This window comes from Zalophus californianus, chromosome 11, assembly GCF_009762305.2.
Source record: "Zalophus californianus isolate mZalCal1 chromosome 11, mZalCal1.pri.v2, whole genome shotgun sequence".
Taxonomy (NCBI): Eukaryota; Metazoa; Chordata; class Mammalia; order Carnivora; family Otariidae; genus Zalophus; species Zalophus californianus.
In genome coordinates this window covers 6800337-6825927 of record NC_045605.1, presented here as the reverse complement: position 1 = coordinate 6825927, position 25591 = coordinate 6800337, and the positions used below count along the sequence as shown (strand labels likewise).

The 25591-nt window shown below is 42.1% G+C and overlaps 1 protein-coding gene and 1 pseudogene across 3 annotated transcripts; both read right to left on the bottom strand.

Annotated features, from left to right (window-relative positions):
* Positions 1–4165: 4165 nt before the first annotated feature.
* On the bottom strand, positions 4166–10922 carry C11H11orf87 (chromosome 11 C11orf87 homolog). Of its 3 annotated transcripts, none has more exons than XM_027581201.2 (2): positions 10794–10922; positions 4166–9975 (listed from the first exon to the last, which is right to left on the bottom strand). In XM_027581201.2, the coding sequence occupies exon 2, from the start codon at positions 9714–9716 to the stop codon at positions 9123–9125; it is 594 nt and encodes a 197-aa protein (XP_027437002.2). In that variant the 5' UTR covers positions 9717–9975; positions 10794–10922; the 3' UTR covers positions 4166–9122. The 3 variants fall into 3 exon arrangements, with proteins under 3 accessions (XP_027437002.2, XP_027437000.2, XP_027437004.2); XM_027581199.2 differs by lacking the exon at positions 10794–10922 and adding an exon at positions 10651–10779; XM_027581203.2 differs by lacking the exon at positions 10794–10922 and adding an exon at positions 10389–10428.
* A 46-nt stretch (positions 10923–10968) lies between these two features.
* LOC113913747 overlaps positions 10969–25591 on the bottom strand; it is a 39926-nt pseudogene continuing 25303 nt past the window's right edge.

Here is a 25591-nt window from a genome sequence, read left to right as displayed (position 1 = left end):
TTCTCCTTATAACATATTCCCTAGTTTAATTTATTCACGTTTTGTTTACGTCTCTCCAAACACAAAAACAAAAACAAAACAAAACAAAAACAAAAGGGCAAGACATTTACCTATATTGTGCAAAACTGTATTTCTGGCACAAAAGTGATAGCTGGCCTAGAGTTGGCTGTCAATGAATATTTGTTGACTGAAAGAGCTCTCAAGTATTAGAGGTAAAAGGTTCAAAGGGATCATCTCATCAACCAGATTTAAAAAAAAGTCAACGACACCTAGTCAGTGGCCAAGCCAGAATTAGCTACAGTCATGTATGTGGTTAGACAGTGAGGACTATGGGCTGATTGGCAACTGTCAGAAACAGGGCAGTGTAACTGGCACAAAAAAGTGAAGCTACCTGTGTGTGAGTCTAAGAACAGGACTAACCTGGGTGGACCCTGCAAACAAGACTGTCATATCACAGCCACATTCTCACATGTTGGGCATAACCATGATCTTTTGTACATCTCCCCATAGGATACAAAGTGGCAGAAAGAAGGGGGTGTGGCTGGCGCACAAGGGCAAAGATAGAGAAGGGTGGCTCCTAGCCTCTCCTTTCTTTGTTCTTCCCTGATGATGCATGCACTTTTGGAACTTAGGGATCTACACGTCCTCCTCTCCTTTCTATGGCAGGATCTTTAGAAAGGCTGATCCCCATACTAAGGCACTGGTGACACTTATTATCTCTCCCAGAGAGACTGGACTGGGGCTTTACAACATAAACCCCTGGGACCAAGCTCTTAATTTAGCGACTTCACACACTGCTAAGGAGAAGGCGGAGATGGTATCTTTCGACATCACCAAATTCTAGCCATTCAACTTGAAATAACTCCCTATGTATAAATAAGCATAACCAATAAAGTATGTCTTAGGCACCTCTTAATGGAGGCCCATGTATTAGTAGGTCAATCCCTCTTCTACACCCTATCTTCCATTTAAGACTCACCTGTGAGGATTGAGTCAGGGCACAGGATATTATATTTAGAAAGCAAAATACCCCAAATCTACCACTTCTTGTTTGGCTGTACCAGAGGACCATATAAGGGACCACAGAGAAAAAGTCTATCCCTTCTAGTTCTGGGTAATTTGGGAGGAAGAAGGGAGCCAAATATTGCCTGAGGAGGATGGATTCCAAGGCTCTTGGTCCCCAAAGCCCTTGACTGCCCTTGATTCAGGGACAAACAGTTATAGCTAGAGGCCCAGTGGTTAAGTATTCTGAGAGGATCAGACAGTCCGTGGACTTTGAAGCCAGCAGGGGCTTTGGAAAATCTCCCTGGCCATACTAGGGGGAACCATTACTAGAGAGATCTATAGTACTCTCCTCTCTCCTATAGAAAGGCAGTGGCACTGTGACAGCAGTGGGGACTATAGGCCACTAGAAGCCTTCTTATTTTGCATGGTCTGAATGGGATGTCCTAAGGGACTCAGAGATACTCATTTGCCCCAGTTGAAGGGGCCCAGAGATGCTGAAACACAGCAAAAACAGCAAAATCCTGCATTTGGCACAAAAGAGCCACTGTTGGCTCAGTCTGGGGAGACTATATAAAAAAAGTCCAGAATCCTAGGTTCTGATGTTGGGTACAACCCAGGAAGCAGACAGGACTAGCCACTGTACAGCTCAAACCAAAAAGGATCTGTTTAAGACTGCACAAGTCCGAGGAACCTTCCTCCTCAGCCACCATCATATAACAGAAATCATTCCCAGACATCACCGTGGAAAGAAGCAGAAAAGAAGAGAAAATCTTAGAGTTTGAAAATTTTCTCAAAAGGGCTACCCAGCAAGTTGGTCCCTATGAGAGATAAGATGAATCATAGGAAGATAGAGTAGCCATGCTTGTTTTGCACATCTGTATGTGAAAGGTGAGTATTTTTGACATCTCAGTGCATTTCAGGGTATTTCTCAGGATTTTTAAGAATTTGTGTGGAGCTTTGTACCAATGAGTCACTATAAACCTCCAGGCTAAAATTAAAAATCCTAAGTCAAAGCCATGACCCAGGGAGAGAGAAGACTTGCAGATGCAGATAAAGAATGGTCAGCATAAAGTAGAAAAGAGGGGATAAGAAAAGTTATCACTAGAGCCCCTTCTTGATCTGTAAAGTTTTGAGAAGCAGAACCAACTTTTCAGAGAGGAACGCCCAATACTATCAGCATCAGTTCAAGACTGGGACAATTTAGAGAGGTATTACTGGAAAAAAGAGATTGGACTTCAGCAGCTGATCAGAAAGAGAATACCCAGCCGGTATTTAATTAGCGAAGTCAACCCAGGAAGGTCCAAGGAGTTAGTGAGTAGGTCCATTGTCAGTCTTGTGAGACCTAGCTGAGTAAATACCAATCCCTTCTCATGAACCAAAAAAACTGAGGTTAAAAAATATTTACCTCCTGGGAATGAAGGAGACCATGGTTAGAGATTAGATTGTGGCACCAAACCATACTTCCTGCCACCTTTTGGTAGAGAAAGCTATTCATCTCCACTCCAGAATTCAACATCCACTAGAAGTTTTTCCCAGCTCAAGGAAAACATTTCCAAAGTGCAATCTGCAGCTTCTTGGGTGGGGGTAGGGCAAAGTAATGAACCAGTATTGGAAAGAGGCTATGCCTTCTTGGAGACCAAATAGTAATACAGGGTAAAAGATGCAATCCATACCCAGATTTTCTAGCCAAAGGTGGAGGGATTGGGTAGAAGTTCACAAAGAAATAAATGTAGTATAAAAATCAAGCTCTCACCTTCTAGGAAAGTGGGAGAGTAGGACCTTAATTATGAGTTAAAGTCCTTTCAGGAATACAAAGGTTTAGTATGGTAGGATTATATGTTTTAAATATCTCCCAATTTAGGATCCCTTATCAATAAGCTTCTCTCTCTGTCTCCTATACCCTAACTGCCATTAAAGGCTAGTCATAAGGCTGAAGTCAGGAAAGAGACAAAGCCCACTGCAGAGATGGGATGCCACCTATGGTAGAAAATCTCCAGTAGATAAAAGGGGGCATTGAGAGGAAAATCTGCTTCTTGCAGTTTGGAGCAATTCTGAGAAAAAAATGAGATAGAAGAGTGAGACAGGCAGCTGTTAAGGCTTTCATGCTTCTCTTCTCCACACACAAAAAGAAGGGGTGGTGCTTCATAAACATGTAAATAGCTTTGGAGAAGCCCAGGGATTAGGGTTTACTGGCAACCCCACCCCCTGGAATGTATCAGAGTGGAGCAGGAAGACCTAATTCATGGCACCATCTGACACGGAGCAGGACTAGCTGAAGCGGGGTGGCAATGGCGCATGGTGCCATGCCTCTCAATAGTAGGTCAATGGGGGGCGCCTGGGTGGCTCAGTCGGTTAAGCGGCTGCCTTCGGCTCAGGTCATGATCTTGGGGTCCTGGGATCAAGCCCCACATCGGGCTCCCTGCTGAGCAGGGAGCTTGTTTCTCCCTCTCCCTCCTGCCTGCTGCTCTGCCTGCTTGTGCTCTCTCTCTCTAATAAAAAATAAAAAATCTTTAAAAAAAAATAGTAGGTCAGTGGCATGCAGGATACCCAGAAGTTCCTATATCTACAAGAGGACAAAGTGTGAGAGTCCTGCTGGACCTAGGGATGGCAGGGTGCAGGATATACAGACTCCTGTGGAAGATGACTTGAGACTCAGGGAAAAAGGTCCAGGGTCTAAGACTGCAGTGGCAAAAGTCAGCACAAAATCTAGAAAGGGCAACAGCATCTTAGACTGGAGAGCCGTCCTAATCAACTGCTTTCCAGTGGAGTTCAGCTAGGACCCAAAGAATGTATATGAATGTGAGGCTTCCCATTTCCCTCATCGCCACAAAATCATGTCAACCATATCCTTTCTCCACATACCTGATTATATTTGAGAAGGCAGGAAAAGAAGAAATCTGAACGACTAAGTATATGACCTAGAGACCCTGAGCATCTGCCTAAAAGGACTGCTAAATTAATGGAGTGGACTCAGTTTATTGGGTGATACTAAATTTATAAACTTCCCATTTTTGGATGCAGTTGGTTTGTCAAGAAGTTCTGATGAGTAATAATTAAAAATAAAAACTAATGTCTTTGAGCATCTGAGGGCAATAGAATGAGTAATTTTATAATCTTACTATATTCTAAATCAATAAGGAAATAGTGTCCAAAAAGCCAATTAACAAGAAAACTCTTTTATTGATAGAAAACCAAAACAAATTTTTCATGAATTCTAATATCTGTTTCATTCTGTCGCATATATTTGAGTTCAAAAATCAGTTTTTTCTGTTGCTCTTGTCATTCTTCTTGTTGTTAATCTCCCTATGGTGGCAACCCAACGAAATCACAAGTGTCCCTGCTTCAAACAGGTAGAACTACCTTGATAAGACATTGTCCTCAACTAAAGTTAATTAAATTCTTATTCTTAGCTAAGCATTCTTACATGGCAACAACTGTATCACTAGGTTGGTGACATTAATAAGTATTGATGTCAAGTCATCAAAACTGTCTCAAATGTTATCAAGTAAATCAGAAACCAAATCAGAATCAGATTGATGTTCAATTCAACCCCTCCATAGATAGCTCAGTTCATTCAAATGTGAACTAAAACATCTATGAGCCACAATCACTAATTCCAAAAAAGGATGGCTCAGAGAAGTGGTTTTCCAAATTCAGATTCAAAGTCCAGATTCACAGGGAACTGGACCTGAGGAGTCTGACCAGATTAAAGTTCCTGGTTCTAATTTAACCTATAAATTCCACATAATATCAGCTAGCAATTGCTCAACTGTCACCCACAGAAAAGCATTTAAAGCATATGTCTACACAATGGAAAAAAAATGGAATTTTAACCATTATCTAATTAATTCAATCGATATAGATAGAAATAGTGGAGAAGTCAGACGCCAAAGTTTTTTTTAAAAGCTAATTTATCCATATTTTCCAAAAATTACATACCAAACTAAACAGATAAGGGTCAAATTCTCACTTTACCTTTAGCTATGCAGATAGAAGTTGTATCTCCACACAACATATAGGCTGAAAATAAAAAAAAAAAAAAAAAAATCAAGCCACAATCCAAGTTTGTGGTCTAGATAGCCCTAAAGCTCTTCTAGATATTTTTGCTTTCCATCTAGATATTTAGACCGCACAGGTATGGTCACAAGTTCATTATCATTGCTACATTTGAGTCACTAACTAGGAAAGGAAGCTTATCTAATTACCAATTCCCCGAGCCAAACAAGACTCTCCCCTTTCATTAAATAAAGAGAAAGTCATTCGGATTTAACCCCAGAGAAATAAGTACATGCATATACCTGGCTTCTCAGTATCCTCTCTGGATAAGAGGATGGAACAACGGTTTGGTTTCCATCTCATTCTTATAATGACAGAAAAGAGAATACAAAAAGTCCATTGTAAATTTGTACAAAAGGTATGCATATATAAATACATATCTATGGGTGTATATAAATTCTAAAGAAGATTATATTCATCTACATCTTTAAGATTCAGAGTCCCATACAGTTGACATAATGGTATTCTCGCTCCAATTTTCTCATTTTTTAAAAACAGTAAGAATCAAGCATGCCACCTTATTAATATTGAATAGCAAGTGCAGAAGTTGAACTGTAGCTATAGGGATTTGAAGCAATTCATTTGACGGGACATCAGTGAATAAAATCCTTAAAATAAATTCAGCTATTTCCAGATTGCCTTTTGTTTCATATAAATGAAATCCAAAATGCCCTGTTGGTAGCATCCCAAACTCCTGAGACTGTCAATTGAGCTCAATAAGATGCAGTGCTCTAAACAGGGTCTGTGCAAATTGCTTGGATATTTGCTTATTGCAATAATTTGGTGTGGGGACTGGTGTTACTAGAATTTCATGTAATTCACTATCTCATAAAAAATCTCAAGTGACACCACCAGAAGCTTAGAATTCTGAGTATATTAAACTCAGCAAGAAATTTGACTCACAAACCATATCATCTTTACAAAGAGCACTATTAAAAATATTAAACCACAGTCAGTCAATGGAGAAAGGCATACATATTTAAAGGTGCACAATAAGAGAATATTATGGATGCGTGCCCATGTTTAGAGGTATAAAGATGTTTTTTAAACAGTATACATAATGCTTTCATTTCTCCTGTTTCCTATTCCTTTGGGGAAAAATTATATAGGACAATTTCATAATTACCCCCTAGAGTGTACAGGCTGCTCCTTAGAAGGGGATTATTATTGCATGCCTTGAATGCACTGTGATTCATAAGGCAAAAACGTATGAGTAGCTTCAGCACCAAGGAAATGGAATCATCATCCAGCACTGCTCACAACAGAACATCTTATTGCTTTAATAAAATGGGAAATTATTCACTGTAAGAAGTGCACCAAACAAGGGGGAGAAAGTAATATCCATGCACTTAGTGGAGCTTATTGGAAATGAGGAAGCTCCCTTCTGAGTCCCTGATTCTATTCAAATTTCAAGTCCAAAAGTCATTCTGTAATAAGGTCTTAAACAGCTACAGCTAAATGGGGGTGAGCTACAAAAATTAACGGACTTTCTTCTTCACAGTGCCTTAGTCATTCTGATGTACAATGTAGAGCCTGATGCACTAAAGGGCTCCCTAGTGGCCCGAGGGAGTTAATGCACTCTTTTACCTATTACTAGGAAGTGACTAAGGCACTGGAGAGAATCTGGTTTCTTGATTAATACACTGAACCCAAAGATTATACCTGGTCTTCCTAATATTACAACAGGGCATGCTTAAATGATGATCCTCTGTGCTTCAGGAAAGGACTTGAGTGAATATCTAATGGGTGATTAAAATTAAGCTTATTAAATTATTTGTATAAAAGATGCAGACTGAGCTTGGGCAATTTAACAGATGACCTAAAACCTCAGAGGTAATATTCTTCTCTAGATAAGAGCACAGAAGCCTGGAACCAAGACAGAGAAGCTAGAATTACTAGCTATTTGGAAGAGGGATGCACTTAGGGGCACTGTTGCCTTACACCCTGCAGGTTAATAAGAACTCTTTTAGTTGGGCTTTCGGTAGAACATTCTCATTCATACATTATCCAAGTATTTAGATAGCTGTCAAAGAATTGGTTCCCAAGAAAGGATGCCACTGAATATAATTAAGATTGTAATACCCTTCTGGCCCCTTCTTATCATCAATCCAAGGGAAACAAAGTGGTAAATAACCACAGGTGGACTGCATTTCTAACATAGATGGCCTTGTCTGGCATCAGGAGAGAGAATAAAAATATCGATCTTCTTCTCTCTCACTTTGTTTTTCTCTCCATCTTTTTTGGTGTATCCAGCGAACGTAGGTGAGCCAGACTGAGAAAGAGAAAAAGAGCCCTTCCTTCACTGCATCTCAGATGCAGGCACAAATTTTTTAACTGAACAAGCTTCAAATACTGTTATCCTACAAGTAGTTACTGGGTTTAACTTCTCTTGAAATTTGCATGTCCTGTCATCCAAATTGCCCAATATCCCCACCAGTCTCACCCCCCAAACACATACAGTACAAGCAAGCACACACACCACTGCCTCCAGGTGGTAACTGCATGCAGGCAGGACTACAGGCACTGTTTAAATATTAACCATGTTTTAATAGATGGCATTCCTGCACATCCATTATTCGTTTGTTTTCTGTTGTGGTTGTTTCTGTTATTCGCAAAAGAAAAAAGAAAACATATGTGTTATCTTTTTATAACAGTCTACTACAGAATAAGGTACAAAAGAACACTTCTGGAAACAGCAGAAGCCAGGCCTGCACCACTGAATTGCTCATCCAGCGGTAACCATTATATCAACAGCTGGAAATTAAGAACAAGACTATACAGTTTGGAGGATGTAGTACAGAACCATAGTTTGCTTCTGTATTTGGTACCAATATAATAAATATATAACAAAGGTGCACTTGTTCTAAAAATGAAACAGAAACATTTTGGTTGGTTAGATACTGCACTTTCAGTACTGCACATCACCTAGTATTTTTTTTTTTTTACAAAAAAAGGTAACTTATGCAATGTTTAATAATAAAACCAATAGTACACACAAACCCGATTGTAGAAAAAGAAGAAAGAAACCAACAAAAAGCTAAAACAGTCACTTCCCCAAACAGCCCCTCCTCTGCCTGCACAACCAACCAAAGTAACCAGTCCGGTGAAGCAATGTCAGCACCACACCCGGCTGGACAGCTTCTGGATCTTCTGTGAATCCTAAAATGCCCCAAGTCAAAGGTGTATATCTGGGGTGTGGGGCAGAGAGCTAAAGCAGTAGAGTTTCTTTCTTTCTTTCTTTCTTTCTTTCTCTTTTTTTCTGTCTCTTTCTTTTCTTTTCTTTCAACTCATTTAAAGATTTTCGACCATCGAGGGACATTTCTAAAAGTAAATTTAAATGCCTGGTCCTGGAAAAGGGAATGGTTAACGAAGGGGTGAGAAAGAGGGCTGACCAGAGATCGGTACATGTCATACACGTTTTTCTGGGACTGTCTTTGTGGCCTCTTGTAGTTCTGGTGCTTAATGTAGACGTTTTCTTTATAATATAGTATTGCCTGAGCCCTGCGGAGGTGGGAAAGGGGAAGGAAGGGGAGCTGAAGGAAAAGTGAAAGCTTGGGCGGGGGGGCGGGGGGGGAGGAAGGGAAGGGAACTGAACCTTAACTCGACAGCTATGTACAACACACCAGGCCCCCTCCACTCCCTTTGGTCCAGGAATCAACGCCTTTTTTATATTTGGTAGCTTGTGCGGTTTCTCCTCCTTATTGGGGGGGAGGGGTGTGCAGGGTGAAGAGGGAAGACGCGTCCTTCATTGACAATGAGAAATTATGTGATTTGTCATGCGCTTGGATTGTGTTATTAGTATTATAATAATTACTATAAATATTAATAATAAAGTATTATCAGCGTTATTTCTTCTTCCGAGACTTTCCTCGCCCAGTATTTACAAATACCGCACAGTGCCTCGGCGGAGGAGAGACAGTAAGGGGAGGGCAGATACGGAAAGAAGGAAAAAGGGAGGGAAGCCAGAGAAAACTGGCAGAGGAAAGATGGAGGGGGAGAAAAAGCAAGGACGGCAAAGATGCTGGAAATGAGGAAGGGGAGAGAAGAGGGGGGCTAAACAATCAGGAGAGTACCACCGTTTGCAAAAGGCCCTCGCCAGCTGTGTCCAAACAGGAGGTTTCGTGGGCTCCCTGAGGACTGGGGGCCGGCGGGGGAGGCGGGGGAGCGCAGGGACCCTGGCGCGGGCGGCCAGGGCACGAAGACGAAGAGGAGGCGTCGGAGGGGGCGCAGAAGGCAAAGTCCCGGGGCTGCCTCTCCAGCCGGGTTTCTTTCGCGTGGGTTGGGGCCTGGCCGCCCGCCGGGGGCAGCCCCCTGCCGCCGGGGTTGCTGCTGCAGTGATCCCGCTCATATTCCTCCTGCGCCCTCTGCATCTTCCGCTTCTTCATCCTGCGCTTGTGGATGTGGAAGGTGGAGAGCGACAGCACGATGAGGCAGAAGATAAGGGTGACCAGGACAATCAGCACCAGCGTGGAGGAGAAGGACTGGAAGAGCTGCTGTCCCACCTGCGTGATGCAGGTGCCGCCGCCGCTGCCTCCCGCACCCGGGCCACGGGCACTCGCGTGGCCGCTGCCGCTGGCGTTGGGGGAAGCAAAGGTCCGGTTGAGGAGACACGGCGGCAGCGCCAGCCTCAGCTCCTTGGGCGCCCTGGCACTCATCGGCGCTGGGCTGGGAGGGGCCGGGCCCACCAGACTTCCTCTCTCGGGCACACCGTTCCCACCAGGCAAGAAGAGGACGGAGCCCACGCCACCCAAAACTACTCCCTGGTGTGGGAGGGGATGCGCGCGCGAGCGAAGGACTGAGGGAGCAACTGCGGGCAAGCAAGCCGGCCAGGAAGCGAGCGGTGCCCAGGAGATCCTCTCCGGCCCCGCCTGGAACGCGTGTCCGCGCGCCCTTTTCCTCTCCCAAGGCACCAGGCTGCAAAGAGAACAGGCTTAGTTAGGATCCCGGCCGCTGCCCAGGGGAGTGCGGAGGACCGGAAGGATCAGCCGCCGCTGCAAAGCAGCCCTCTGGGCACACTGCCTCAGCTGGGCGCTGCCCGTCTGCTCCGCAGCCCGGGGACCCCAGCCCGCCCGCCCCTGGCCGCGCACCCGCGCCGCCAGCTTTCGCGCTCGCGCCACTCGCTGGGAAGGGGTCCGCGCCAGCCCCGCGGAGATACAGATTACTCAGCAGATAAGGCAGCCTTCCCGGGCCCTCCACAACTTTCTAATTGCAACAGACACACAGCCGCCTGGGAACGTGGTCCCCTCTCCCCAGAGCACCGACTCTCCTCCTTCCTTCGCCCTCCGAGTGGATGTCTTCCTATGGATCCTACCCTTCCCAGCACCCACCCCCAACCGCCGAGCAAGCGGGCTCCGGGGACGCAGTACTGCCTTCTCTTCCCTCCCCCTCCAGACTCTTCTTCCCTGGCCGGCTTCAGGTCCCTTAAGTCCCATTCCCATGGGGGTACCACAGCAGCCACATCCCACTCCGCCTCTGTCCGTGGCCACAGCGGACGCGCCGGATCGCGCTCCATCCATTCTCCAGTCTTCTTCCCTGGTACTCCCCCCAACCCCAACCAGAGGGGGGGAAAAAAAAAAGCAGCTGAAACACCTTTTCCAGCTAAAGCACATCCCCGCAAACGCCCCCTTCTCGCCATCTCCCTGTGCCCCGCACTCGGCAGGATCCTGCTTCTTTCTAGGGGGACAGGAAATGGAAGGGTATAGGTCCTCGTTTGCAAAGTTTGGGGAACAGACCTGCCCTCCAGTCTCCCCAGCCCCAGCCCGAGGCTCTTCCCGGGGACCAGAGCTAGGCAGACCCGCAGAGCATAGCAGAGCCCCCTGGCCGTTCTCGCGAGGGAGCTGCAAACTGTTGCACTGCGGAGCACAGAGGAGGCGCGCAAGCCGGGGCTGGGCAGGGCGGGGGCCGAAGCTACCGCCAGGGGTGCCTGCGCAGGCCGCCGGGCTGTCCGACCCACTCGCGCCCCGCCACCCAGCAGCGTGGAACCCTTAGCGGCACCGCGTCCCTTACCTGGGGCCACCAGCTGGCTGCAGGGAGGGAGCCCCTGCCGCGCGGCTGCAGTGGCGGCTGCAGAAGGCGCGGAGTGAAGGGGCCAGAGACCAAGCCTCGCTGCTGCTGCCGCCGCCGCTTCGGGGAGCTCAGCTCGCAGCCTATTGCCAGAGAGGCCGGTGACGTCAGGCAGCCACAGCCAGGGCTCCAAGCCACCCCTCAGGCCCCCACCCCACCCTCATACCCCAACATCTCGTCCTGGCAGAGTGAGCCTCTGCCACACACGTTCCCAGTTCCCAGTCCTTCCCCTGCCAGAGGCTAGGCATGAGGAGGAGTGACCCCCACCACCACGCCGTGAGCAACCCACCTTCTGCACTCCTATGCCTGGCAAGGGAGGGAGCTTCAGCTCTCTGGCTGCCCGATTCCTCACCCTCAGCCCTTTTCCAAATGGTCCCAGGAACACATTTTTACACTCTAGAGAGCCATCTCCCCTCAGGGTACACATTCAGTTTTGTTCTGTTTTTTTCTCTCCCTCGGCTGATGAGGATTGCTCTCCTCTGCAAGCCTGTCTATGCTGGCCTAGTTCTGAACAGAAAGAGCGTGAATATGAGAAAGGAGACGGGCATTTCTGAACGTGTGGCAAAACATGAAATACAAACCCAAACATGTATTCAACATCAAACAATGTGAATTAACTGTTTTCCTCTCCACCAGAGTCTTCAACTTAACCTCTCACTCCACCTCACCCATGGTTCTCCTCTACTCGCTCACACACTCATCTCCAGGCCCAAGACCCACTCTGTATATTAAACATGCTCTTTTGAAATCCAGACACTCGTGAGCACACAAAGCACATGCAAGGCTTACAAGGCAGGAAGGCGAAAATAACTCAGAGTACAGAAATAAACTGTCCTATGAAAATTCTGAGTGTAGCCCTTACTTTGCTATAGTGTTAACAATAGCCTTTCAGCACAATGGATAGAACTTCCTGAAAGATTCTCATCAGCCTGCCTACAGCTAGGCAGAGATGAATCAACTCTTGCTTTAGGACCCTTGGAAACACATGAATAGAGCATCTGGTTACAGTAGGCAACTTTAAAATGAAGTATTCTCATTGTTCCATTAGAGAAACCAGCTTGGAATAGCACATAAAGACACTGTGTGATCTCTGGAATCATTCACTTGTCTTATTAAATGTGCATTTCCTTCTTCCCTCCCTGTCTTTTCTTCCCATCTTTGAGTCTAATGTAGTGCCTGTACAATACTTGCAAAATGGAGTGGTGCAGTAAATAGTGCTTTTTTCTGATATGCATCTGAATTGGGAGATAGTAGGAATGACTGACACCTCCCTATCTGCTTACAAGTAGAGGGTTTTATTAAAAAAAGAGGGTGTGACACAGGGAGTAAAAGTCTGTCTGTCTGCAATCTGGGGGGTCCTTTTGGACCCTTGTGATCCTATCTGGTCCGATTCCAATTTCTCTTTTTCCTCTCCCTGCTCATGACTTACATATGAAGTAAGAAATGCATCATCACTCCTCAAAATTTTGTTTTCATCTATTTGAATAAGAGCAATCAGATTTTTCTTCATAATTGTCTCAATAAAAAAAAAAAAGCATCCCTATTTAAGCTAATGTCAGTACATGCTGAATAATGCAAGATCATTTCAGAGCACAGATTAATGCCCTCGGCTGCCAGACTCACACGGTTAATGATGGTCAATGACCCCAATGCTGGCTTAGCTTTCCTACCTAGAATGAGGGCACCCAACGCCCTGTAGAAGCCACCTGCCATATTTGGACATTCTGACTTTGATGGGCTCAGTGGATGGAATGGTGAGCCTTGTGATCACTAAGTGAGACTTCACCAATAACACTCGACATGCAATGTCCCATTTTTGTACAATCTCTTTGCTCCTGAAAAGTTGAGTTTAATCAACATTTTGTAAGGCAAATCCAATTTTGAATACTCCAAAAAGAGATGTGGCTATTTAAAGAGACTCTTTAGAAAAACTGTCTTGTAAAGCAAAGAATCTTTACGTAATTAGAATTAACTCTCACTAGTCTGTTTTCTAGACTTTGAAGAATGAGTTATCAGGTTTTCCCAGTGAGAAATATGCATACCTTTACAATATGTTGTTACGGGATTATGACTTATATAAATATATAAATATAAATATATAAATATAAATATAAATATAAATATGTAATGGGGTTCCTTTTGCACACCAAGCTTCTAGGACATGAGTAGGCTGCCATTGTTCTTATTCTTTTGTTATAAATGATAACCATCTGTTATACCACAAGTGCTGAAAGTGTCTGCACCATTTTACACAACCTATGAAAAGACAATGTCTTACCCTGGAGAATTTACAGTCTACAGCAGATGAATGTGATACACAAGACAATGGTATTTAACCGGAAATGATTTAGGTAAAGGCATCAATTTTCAGATCAAAAGCCCAGCACACTTCCCCACCCCACATCTTTCTCTTTCAAGAAGAGTGGGCTGTAGGTTCCTAATTTGTTCTTACCCAGAGAATGAATGTGCCGTAGACTTGGATGTCACTAGTAGTGGAATTCAAGCCCCAAGAACACCAGTGACAGCAAACATGCACACTTCTTGGCCTGTAAGAACTGAGCTCACTGAGTTGCTGTATGATTTTGGAAAATCTGGCACAATGGCGAGACTCCTCCCAGACAACACGCTGCCACTGTTTTCGCCACCCAACTTCTCAAGCCACACCTTCAAGACTGGAGGGCCAAGAAGCTTCTGAGGTTCCCAGAGTCTTCCCTTTCTAATAGGCATGGCCCTCATGACTTAGGCACATTCCAAATATTCAGCAACATATAACACTTGCTTTCAATTTTGATGAGGGATCTCCATCTAGCATAGAGAGAAGTACCACATGGGCACCTGTTAGATCAATCCAAAATAAAAGCACTGAATCAATAATGACAAGTGTTGTTGTTGTTGTTGTTGTTGTTGTTATTATTATTATCTGCAAAACACTTACTACGTGCCAGGCTGTAGCAGCATTAATCCTCAACCTAACCTTGCAAAGTTATTTTTGCCAAAGTATAAAATTATTCATTTATTCATTCATTGGCTTATTAGCTCAACAAAAACCTTTGACTACCTGCTATATGTCAGGTGAGGAAACGAAAGCTCAGGGTAGCTAAAGACCATGCCCAGGTCACTTAATCACTTAATAGTAAGTATATTATGCATATCAAACCTAAGCAAATGGACTCCAAAATTAGTATTCTTTTCATAACTAGTGGTCTCTCTCTCTCTCTCTCTCTCACGCGTGCGCGCACACACACACACACACACACACACACACACACACACACACAATCTCTAATTCTATCCCTATCTCAGTTCTATCTCTACTGCTATCTACAAGTATGAACAAGTGAAGCAGAGAAGCGGAGATGCAAAGCTCCATTTTGGAGGTCTCCCTCCCACTCCCCTGGCAGTGGTCCACCAGACCACTCCCTTGGACTGAGCAGAGTTTAGTTTGGAAAGCCCACCATGCACCAGGTTAGCTAGGCACGTCATTCTAGACCACAGCAGCATGACACGTGTGAGGCTCCTCACAGATTTAGAGGGACTTGGCTGGAGGATATTCAGGTCCTGACATTCTGCCTAATCATCTATCTTGACTACCTTGGGCCCTGCATCCCTACACTCCGTAAGCTGTCATGTTGCTGTTACATCAAGTGATGGCCCAGCTGGCAATTAATTAATAAGGAAAGTAATGACTGAAGCTCTAGACCTTGTTCAAGTTACCTAGTCTTATTCTGATTCAGTTTTCTCATCTGTAAAATGAGAATAATAGCAACAATATCTTCTCTGCAATGTTATTTTGTGAACTAAGCATACACTAAGCATTCAGTAAATGGTAGTTCCTTACACTAGAAAAAAAATTACTAGGATTAATATTTTATCCCTGACAGTAGAAGCATTATACTGTTTTGGACATCAAAATTGAGGACAATTTTGATAAGTTTGAGAATCTGTTATGATAAGTTTGAGGATAACTATAAGGGTAAAAGGACTGAAAACAGTAACAGATAAGGAGCAATTCTAGGAACTAAAAATATGAGTCTTAGAGGTAGAAAGACATCAGGGATGTAGCAGAGAATCTTCAAATGTTTGGAGCATCATCAATAGAAGATGAATTTTTCCTACTCTAGGTATTTATGAGAGAACTGGAACATAGTAGAACAGATAAAGGGTAGAAAGTATATTTCAAATCACTATTTCAGTATTAGAAAGCCATTTCTAATCATGCAGAAGATTGTCATCAAAACCAGCAATCTTCAAAATGGGGGACTCAACCACAATAGCCAAACTGTGGAAAGAGCCAAGATGTCCATCGACAGATGAATGGATAAAGAAGAGGTGGTATATACATACAATGGAATATTATGCAGCCATCAAAAGGAATGAACTCTTGCCATTTACAACGACATGGATGGAACTGGAGGGTGTTATGCTGAGTGAAATAAGTCAATCAGAGAAAGACATGTATCATATGACCTCGCTGATATGAGGAATTCTTAATCTCAGGAAACAAACTGAGGGTTTCTGAAGTTGTGGGGGTGGGAGGGATGGGGTGGCTGGGTGACAGACATTGGGGAGGGTATGTGCTATGGTGAGCGCTGTGAATTGTGCAAGACTGTTGAATCACAGATCTGTACCTCTGAAACAAATAATACAGTATGTTAAAAAAAAAAAAAAGAAGAAGATAACAGGAGGGGAAGAATAAAGGGGGGGAAATCAGACGGGGAGACGAACCATGAGAGACAATGGACCCTGAAAAACAAACTGAGGGTTCTAGAGGGGAGGGGGGTGGGAGGATGGGTTAGCCTGGTGATGGGTATTAAAGAGGGCACGTTCTGGGCACCTGGGTGGCTCAGGTGGTTAAGCGACTGCCTTCGGCTCAGGTCATGATCCTGGAGTCCCGGGATCCAGTCCCGCATCGGGCTCCCTGCTCAGCAGGGAGTCTGCTTCTCCCTCGGACCCTCTTCTCTCTCGTGCTATCTCTCATTCTCTCTCTCTCTCAAATAAATAAATAAAATCTTTAAAGAGGGCATGTTCTCCATGGAGCACTGGGTGTTATACACAGTGAATCATGGAACACTACATCAAAAACCAGTGATGTAATGTACGGTGATTAACATAACAATAAAAAATTTTTAAAAACGGGGGACTCAAATCGCTGAGAGTACATTAAGATTTTTCCAGGGGTAAATGGGTATGTATAGTTTTCAAGGAATCATTTCCCAAATCCTCAAACTCTATGTGTCCTTTTCCCTAAAATGTTTCTATCTAAAGTTAAAACTTATTCTTTAGCAACACTCCAACTTTACAAAAGAAGAACCTACATTCGCCAATCCTCACCAACCATGCATTACTCAGGATATAAAAACAAAGGAATACCATGAGGTTGTATAATTCCTGACAAGGTGACAGCAAAGCATAAAGATCATCTGTAACAAATATTGATGGGGCAGCGCCTTATTTCCTCCAGGTGACAGACTCATTTTAAGGCTCTATGTCTATCCATATATTGATTTATCTTAGAATTAGAATTTAGAAGTGAGAAGTTGTCACAAGGATACAAGGATTCCAGTTTATTTAACTGAAAAATGAATCGACTTTTTGCACAAAAAGTAAACCTCATTTGTCTATTTTGATTAATGTGAACTGCATTTACCTGATATATTGTATGGAAGACATATTATACAAATTGAATGAACTAAATCTATCAATCTAATGTTTTGAAAACTATATTGAAAGCACATACATGATATGGAAAATGCCAGAAATTAATTCTTTACAAATATTATAGTTAAAAAGTTTTAGATACCAAATTAAAATATCCAAAGGAATCCATGATTTTCCAAAATTCTTTAGGGAGTATTCAGGAGAAAAACAAACTTTGAAGATTTCTATTCCAAAGCAGCCAAATCCTGTGACACCATCTGGAAAGTTTCAAATGCAAGCCAGACTGACCCATCAGAAGTGTTATAAGATTTCATACCAAGGTAAGAATTTAAACCAGGTGGCTGCTCTAAGTTTTAGAAAGGCTGAGAGCCTACACACCTTTATATACCTATCAAGGTATTTTTAGTCTCTGGTTGCATAAACATATGCTTTATCCCTTTATACCTCATAATAAAGCATTGTCTAATCAAGCCTATGACCCATTTAAATCTGGGTATTTGTACCAAAAGTCAAGATTTGTCTTGCTGTATTATCCCTGACTGCAAAAGTCATTCATTCAACAAAGAAATAATGTGTCCCTACCATGTGCCACAGATTGTACTAGGTGTTCAGGGTATCAGTGACCAAGGAAAAGTCTCTGTAATCAGGAACTGGCATTCTAATTACATGCATGATTACATTCTGATTATCTGGTCAAATGCAAAAAAAAAATGTTAACATTCTTCTCTTTTCCTAATATATTTAAATAAAATATCACTTGCCTCAAAGAACAGAAGAATGTAAACTACACATACTGATGGATGTGAAGCTAGGGTGGTCAATGGGTAAAGATAAATGGACCAGCAGGTATCAAATAATTCATAAGATCTTTGTGTCCAACAACTCCTGGAAAATGAGAGTTTGGGGTCATGATCAGAAAGCCAGTGGCACATCCCTTCATGAGAAAGAGAAGCTGAAGATATTTCCACCACACACAAAAAGGTACACCTAGACCAAGGTTTCTCAATCTCAGCAGTACTGACATTTTGGGTCGGATAATTCTTTGTTGTAAGAGACTACATGGTGCATTATAGACTGTGGTGGTAAACAGAATTCTCAAGATGGTCTCTCCTCTTCCAAATAGTTAATCAAAAGCTAATGGGGGCTGCTGTGAAGAAACTTTTGTAGATGTAATTGAAGTTCCAAATAGGTGACCTTCAGTTATGGAGATTATGCAGACAGGCCTGATCCAATCAGGTGAGCCCTTTAAAAGAAGAATTTTCTCTGGCTGGTGGCAGAAGAGGAAGTCAGAGATTCAAAGCATAAGGTTGGGGTGGGGGGGTTGGGGGGTGTTCAACATGCTGTTGTTGACTTAGAAGATGGAGGGGGACATGAGCAAATGGAGGGGACATAGTGCCCTATAGGAGCTAAGAATGTCTGACAACCAGCAAGGAAATGGGGACCTCAGTCTTAAAACCACAAGGAACTGAATTCTGCCAACAACGTCAATGAGATTAAAAGTGGATTCTCCCCCAGAGTTTCCATATAAGAGCCCAACCTAACCAACACCCTGATTTCAGCCCCATGATACTCTACATAGATAACCTGGTCAAGCACCCTTCCCAATGTCCCAGACTTCTGACCTAAAAAAGTGTGGGTTAATAAAGCAGTGTTGTTGTAAGCTGCTATGTTACACAGAGATAGGAAACTAATACATTTGTTTAGCAGCATCCCCAGCCTCTACTCACTAGATGCCAGTAGTACCCCTCCCCGGGGTACCATCAAAAATAGCTCTAGACATTGCCAACTGTCACAGGGATGGGGGTACAAAATCACCCCTTGTTGAAAACCACTACCCTAGACATACAACTTGTCTCTGTACAGTTAGGAAACATTGGTCCAAAGGAAGAGATGGTCATCTTGAGCCCCACCCATATTTTATGACAATTTCAATTACTGTTTTCTCTGAGTTGCTGAATTTGATCAAGATAGAATGAGACCATCAGGAATTCTCTAATAAGTCAATCTATAACAAATTCAAAAAACATCAGATCCCAAGGATCAATCAAGAGCATTTGTTGGAGAATAAATAGTTCCAACAAAAATTGTTGCCTTCCATATCAAACAAAGATTCACGCAAAGAAAGAGGAAGCGATCTTGCTAGATTTGATTACAGCTGTGGATTGTGTTTTCTACAACACAAAAATACACAGCAAGAGAGAAACACTTGGTTTAGGTCACAGATCTGTTTCTGGGCACACTCAGTGCTCTTGAAGATTCTGAGGGAACACAGTGATGGTAAGTGACTTACTGTACAATTCCTCCTGTTTCTCTCTTCCTTATGAAGCAAACATGACTGTATTTATGTTGAGAATCAAGAAAGAAAGCCAAATGGCCTCATGCTTTTCAACCTTTTATCTCTTATACTTTTTTTTCCCTCCATTGTCTATACATTATTTTATGCTTGCAAAAGAAGACAAATGAAACAATGTTACAATATGGCTTTAAAATAGCCTGGGAGTTACCAACCACCAAGTATGATGGGCTAGGCAATACACACATGAGACAACTAAGATTTCTTCCAGCACTTTATGTTACCTTTTCTCTAGGTCAGTTGCTATCAACTATGCTTTTTTTTTTTTTTTTTTTTTTTGGTAACAGAACATATGGGGAGAAAAGCTGGAGTGTTTCTGAGGAAGACAAAGGCAACAACGTAGTAAGAAGGGACATGCTGAACAGACACATCTGATGGAATCAAATGAAACTTTGTTTTGGTTTGTTTCAATGTATCTTTAGAGACTCCCCAGAAATAGTTACTCTGTTGCTGAGTAGAAATGTGATAGGTATCATAATTTTTTGGATCACTTTTAGTTAAAAGACGTTCTTCTATCCTTTTAAATCAGAAAGAAGGTCAATTCAATAATTAGAATATCTACTCTCAGACATGCATAAAAATTCAAAAACCAATTAGTCACATATTTTCTCTTTCCTCACAACTTTAGCTTATTTTAGACTGAAAGCCTAGAGGCATGAATAAGAGTATAATATTTGGCTTCTTCTGTATTTCTCTGACTTGTATATCTCTTCCTTTTTCCTCACCACCCATCCCTCCCTCAACTGCTAGATAGTTTCTTATCTCTCTGGTGTCAGAGCAGAAGAAAAAATAGTAAAGGGATAGAAAATTTTTACTTGGACTGTTCTGTCCCAAGATGACTATACACTCCTGGGGCTAAGAGATGTTCAGGTTGACTCAGGATGGAGAACTTCCTCCTTGACTTGTTATATGCCCTCCTTCACTCAGCTGTCACTGGTGACTATTTCTTCATCCCTAGGAATCTGATATTTCTTTCAGCTTCTAGCTGCTTAATTTTAAGGGAAAACTGTGGGATTGAGTGTTCAACACCCGCCTAAGAATTTCGCCACATAAGGAGCGAGAGAGCTGGGTATTGATACACTGATGGCATCTTGTTTGCTGCAAGCTATCATTTTCCAAAGTTGGAAGAACTATCCCAGCAGCATATTAGAGTCCACAAGAGTAGTTCTGCCTAGGACATTAAAGCTGATGTCACGGGAGAATGCTCACACTTAAAAAATTCTGTCCACGCAGCCTTAAACTCCTCATAGTTGGGGCAGCACCCTCAAAGAATAGGTATAATGTTCCTGATTCTGCCAGGACATATTAGCCAAGTCTTGCAGCTCTGCTGTTAAGGATCCCTTTTTTTCTTTTTTTTCCTGGAGCAGGGAAAATATTTTCTCAGGAGTTCAAGCTGAGTTTTGACCCTAGTTACTGTCCTAGAATCTCTGAAGCAAGTAAAGGAAAACCTTGAAGAAGGTATCATTTTATGAGGTGTTTCCCTCTGCATGATTTCTAGGCAAGGAAAATCTGCTCTCCTGTAAACAGAGGGAAAGGGAACCATTTTCAGAGAAAGGGATTCAGGAGAATCTGTTAATTCAGGTTCTCAAGTACATCAGTCCCCAGTCTCTCCATCTCGGGTCTCAGGTCCATACTCCTCCCACACCCAAGGCCCTGGATTTTAGCACAGGAGACTTGCCAGGGCTAAGAATCAAGTCTCTGCACTCCCACTTCCTTCACACTCAGGTGGGTCTGCCTTATGAACACAGGAAATATGGGTTCTTTAGATGTTGAATTAAAGGTCTTCTGGGCCTCATGTGGAGAATAATTTGATGGTTAGCTAAACCAAGGTGGTTTTTTCCCTTCAGTGCCACTGTGACAATTAACATCAATTCCACAGTCATCATTACCACTGCCACCATAGCTAAAAAATGCTGGAGATATTCTGTAAGGCTGTTTCCCATTCCAATTCACCACAGATGAAAATATTCATAATTGTGATGCTCGGCATGCCAGGGCTTATCCTCACCTCTCTTATCACCACCAATAATAAAGCCCTTTTTGTGATCTGGTTGGCAAGTTCCAGAAGCCTATCATAAGGGTATTCTTCCTTGGACCTCTTCTAGTGCCACCTGTCTTAGTCTGGGCTCCTCCAAAAGTAGACACCGAGGAAGGCTATGAACGCCAGTAATTTATTTGAGAGTTGCCAAGAACCCCAGAAAGGTAATGAGGGAAGAAGAGACAGTCAGGAAAGAGCCCGTTACCACTCGAGTTTCATCCCACAAGGAAATTTGGGAAATACTGTCAGATGCATGCCTCAGAATCATCCTAGCTTAGAAACAAGAGAATCGTGGTATTTGTAAGTATACAAATACACCCCAACTTCACATTTCAAGTCAATCTTAAGACTGCTCCAGAGGAGTTAATTCTCTGACACATCTAACCTACTTCACCCAGGCAGAGTGGCATGATCCTGTTCTAGAAAAATCCTTAGAAAAGAGTCATTAGTAACTAGAAGTCAGCGGGAGCACACTGAAAGGGAAGGGTCTAAGGAATATACATGAAATACTGGGGACATCTGCTACAAGCTCCCCCATATGGCCCACCTTCACGCAGTGGGAAACACTCAGGTACCTTTGCCCAGAATGAGATCAAGGAATGCAGATTCACGCAATTTGAGCAACCCTCCCCTGGATCTGCCACCAACACAACTGTCAGACTTTTGTCCTTGAGATTTCTTGCCTAAGAATGTGACCCATGTACACAGAGGTCCCCTCCCCACCAACAGCAGCAGCAACACATACATCCAACCGTCACAGAGCTTTTCCATATAGAAGTCAATCCTCATTTGGCCAAGGCAGAGGAGGGAAGGGGTATGGAGGGCTAGTTACATAAAAGCAATCTTTGCCTGACTCTAATACTGAATGGATAGAGAAAAGCCATGCAGAAGAGGAGAGATGGCCACTGCACACTCAGGTCTGATGGGTTAGTGAGAAAGGGAGGCATGGATTATTTTTTGTCTCTAATGCCATTTGACTATTGGAAACACAGGTATATTTTCTTTCAAATAAGTTTATGATCATTATTAACATCAAGAAACCAAAAATGAAAAAAGGACAGATAATCCAACAGGCAGTCTTATATTATTTTTTGTATCACAGAATACATTTTTGCATGATTATCTTGATGTACAAAAATCTTTCAAATGTTTCTTATTTGTATTTGTCTTTCTCTGATTGACTTATTTCGCTTAGCATAATATTCTCTAGCTCATCCACATCATTGCAGATGGCAAGATTTCATTTTTTATGGCTGAATAATATTCCATTATATATAGATACCACACCTTCTTTATCCATTCACCGGTCAGTGGGCACTTGGGCTATTTCCACAATTTGGCTATTGTAGATAATGCTGCTATAAACATGAGGGTGCATGTATCCCTTTGATTTAGTATTTTTTGTATTCTTTGGGTAAATACCTAGTAGGGCAATTACTGAATCATAGTGTATTTCTATTTTTAACTTTATGAGGAACCTCCATATTGTTTTCCACAGTGGCTGCACCAGTTTGCATTCCCACCAATAGTTCAAGAGGGTTTCCCTTTCTCCACATCCTCACCAATACCTATTATTTCTTGTATTGTTGATTTTAGCCATTCTGACAGGTGTGAGGTGGTATCTCCTTGTAGTTTTGATTTGCACTTTCCTAATGATGAGTGATGTTAAGCATCTTTTCATGTATTGTTGGCCATCTGGAAGACTTCTTTGGAAAAATAACTCTGCGTGTCTTCTGCCCATTTTTAATTGGATTAATTGGTCTGGGTGTTGAGTTTTATAAGTTCTTTATATATTTTGGATACTAACCCATTATCGGATATGTCATTTGCAAATATCTTCTCCATTCCATAGGCTGCCTTTTAGTTTTGCTGATCATTTCCTTTGCTGTGCAGAAGCTTTTTATTTTGATGAAATCCAGATAGTTCATTTCTGCTTTTGTTTCCCTTGCCTCAGGTGACATATCTAGAAAGAAGTTGCTATGGCCAATGTCAAAGACGTCACTGCCTGTGTTCTCTAGGAATTTTATGGTTTCAGGTCTCACATTTAGGTCTTTAATCCATTTTGAGTTTATTTTTGTGTATGGTGAAGAAAGTGGTCCAGTTTCATTCTTCTGCATGTTGCTGTCCAGTTTTCCCAACACCATTTGTTGAAGAGACTGTATTTTTCCCATTGGATATTCTTTCCTGCTTTGTCAAAGATTAACTGACCATAGAGTTGTGGGTTCATTTCTGGGTTTTCTCTTCTGTTCCATTGATGTATGTGTCTATTTTTGTGCCAGTACCATACTGCTTTGATCACTACAGCTTTGTAATATAACTTGAAGTATGGAATTGTGATGCCTCCAGCTTTTTCTTTTTCAAAATTGCTTTGGCTATTTGGGGTTTTTTGTGGTTCCATACAAATTTCAGGATTGTTTACATAGCTCTGTGAACAATGCTGTTGGTATTTTGATAGGGATTGCATTAAATGTGTCAGTTGCTTTGGGTAGTATAGACATTTAAACAATATTTGTTCTTCCAATCCATGAGCATGGACTATCTTTCTCTCTTTGTTTTCTTTTTTCTTTTTCCTTTTTTTTTTTTTTTTTTTTTGTCCTCTTCAACTTCTTTCATTCATGTTTTATAGTTTTCAGAGTACAGGCTCTCACCTTTTTGGTTAGGTTTATTCCTAGGTATCTTGTTGATTTTGGTGCAGTTGTAAATGGGATTGATTCCTTAATTTCTCTTTCTGCTTCTTCATTTTTGATGTATAGAAATGTAGATTTCTGTACATTGCTTTTATATCCTGCAACTTTACTGAATTTGTTTAACAAAACAGATGAGCAAAGTGAAGAGAGAGAGAGAGAGAGAGGCAAACCAAGAAACAGACTCTTAACTATAGAGAACACACTGACGGTCACCAGAGGAGAGGTGGGTGGGAGATGGGTGAAATAGGTGATGGGGATTAAGGAGTGCACTTGTCATGATGAGCACTGGGCCTTGTATGGAAGCACTGAATCAGTATATTGTACACCTGAAATTAATATTACATTGTACGTTAACTAACTCAAATTTAAATAAAAAAAATTTTTAAACCTTTTAAGGGTAATACTTAAAAAAAAACTCACAGTTTACTTAGGTTGAAATAAACTATACAAAACTTATTTTCATCACCAAAAATAATAGTAATATTTTCTGTTTTATTCCTAGACAAACTACAAAACACTTATTTTTGTAGGTTTTTCAGGTTTTACTTATAAACCAAGATGAGGCAGTAGATACAGACATGGAAAAAGACAGAAGAAGACAGGCAAATCAGTTGTCAGTATCCATGGCCTCTGATCCTGTCTTGACCATGCAACAGAAGTGTTCAACTTACACCTGCTACAAAGTTTATGAAGATATAACCTCAACAAAAGAATGTTGACAGCAGCAACTAGATGTGTACCAACAACAAAAGCAGGCTGTTCCATTCAAACTTTAACTTGTTTAAGTTCATCTGATAAAAACAAAAACCTACTCTGAGATTCTTGTTTGGGGAGCTCATGTGTTTCTCTCACTGTCTGGTAATTCCCTTAAACTGTCTATTACAGATATTTAACAACATACTTAAATATTAAATATTTATATAAATATATAAATATTAAATACTATTCAGAGGTCAGTAGTAAACCTTGTTAATAATATTTTATAAAGTCTATTCCTTCTTCCCACACCTCCTCAAAATTCATTTCTTCAAAGAATTGATAACCCAATAGCCAGCAATTGGATCTACAGTGATAATAAACCTTATGTCTAGGGGCACCTGGGTGGCTCAGTCAGTTGGGCATCTGCCTTCAGTTCAGGTCAGGGTCTCAGGGTCTTGGGATCGAGCCCATGTCAGGCTCTCTGCCCAGCAGGGAGTCTGCTTCTCCCTCTGCCTCTGGTCCCTGTTCATGCTCTTACTCTCTCTCTGTCTCTCTCAAATAAATAAAATCTTAAAAAAATAAAAATAAATGTTATATCTAAAATGACAACTAACACAATTCCAAAGTGCCATTAGCAGAGATCTTGCAGAAGTGTGATGTGGCACTGTTAATGCTATCTTCTGGAAAAAGTTAGGTCTTCCAAGTGGGAAAGTTCAAACAGGGGCCATTAAAGGCAGATTATTAATGGCCAGTGTCCTCAATGAGAGACCTAAGGTCAAGATATTCAGTTATTAAAGGGCCTACATACACTTACAGCTTTTTTCTGGAAGCCGATTTGAAAGTTCTTTCATATTTTTTCAAGTATCAAATAGAAGAGAAAGCTTATGTTTAAAGTCTCTTAGGTAGTCTCAATGGTTTCAGAATTATCTGCGGGAAGCTCTGACTTAGCTGTACTGAGTTTGGTATATGTGTCCACCATTATTCAATTCAGGTCGTGTTTTACGTCAAAACTTATGTTAAGCAGAGCCAAGT

Excerpts from the sequence above, each read along its gene's own strand:
- C11H11orf87 (XM_027581199.2), bottom strand. The coding sequence starts at position 10,670 with ATGTGCTTTAGCTGGAAAAG. Across the intron at positions 9,976-10,650 it reads ATGTGCTTTAGCTGGAAAAG|CCTGGTGCCTTGGGAGAGGA; the intron begins GTGTTTCAGCTG and ends TTCTCTTTGCAG.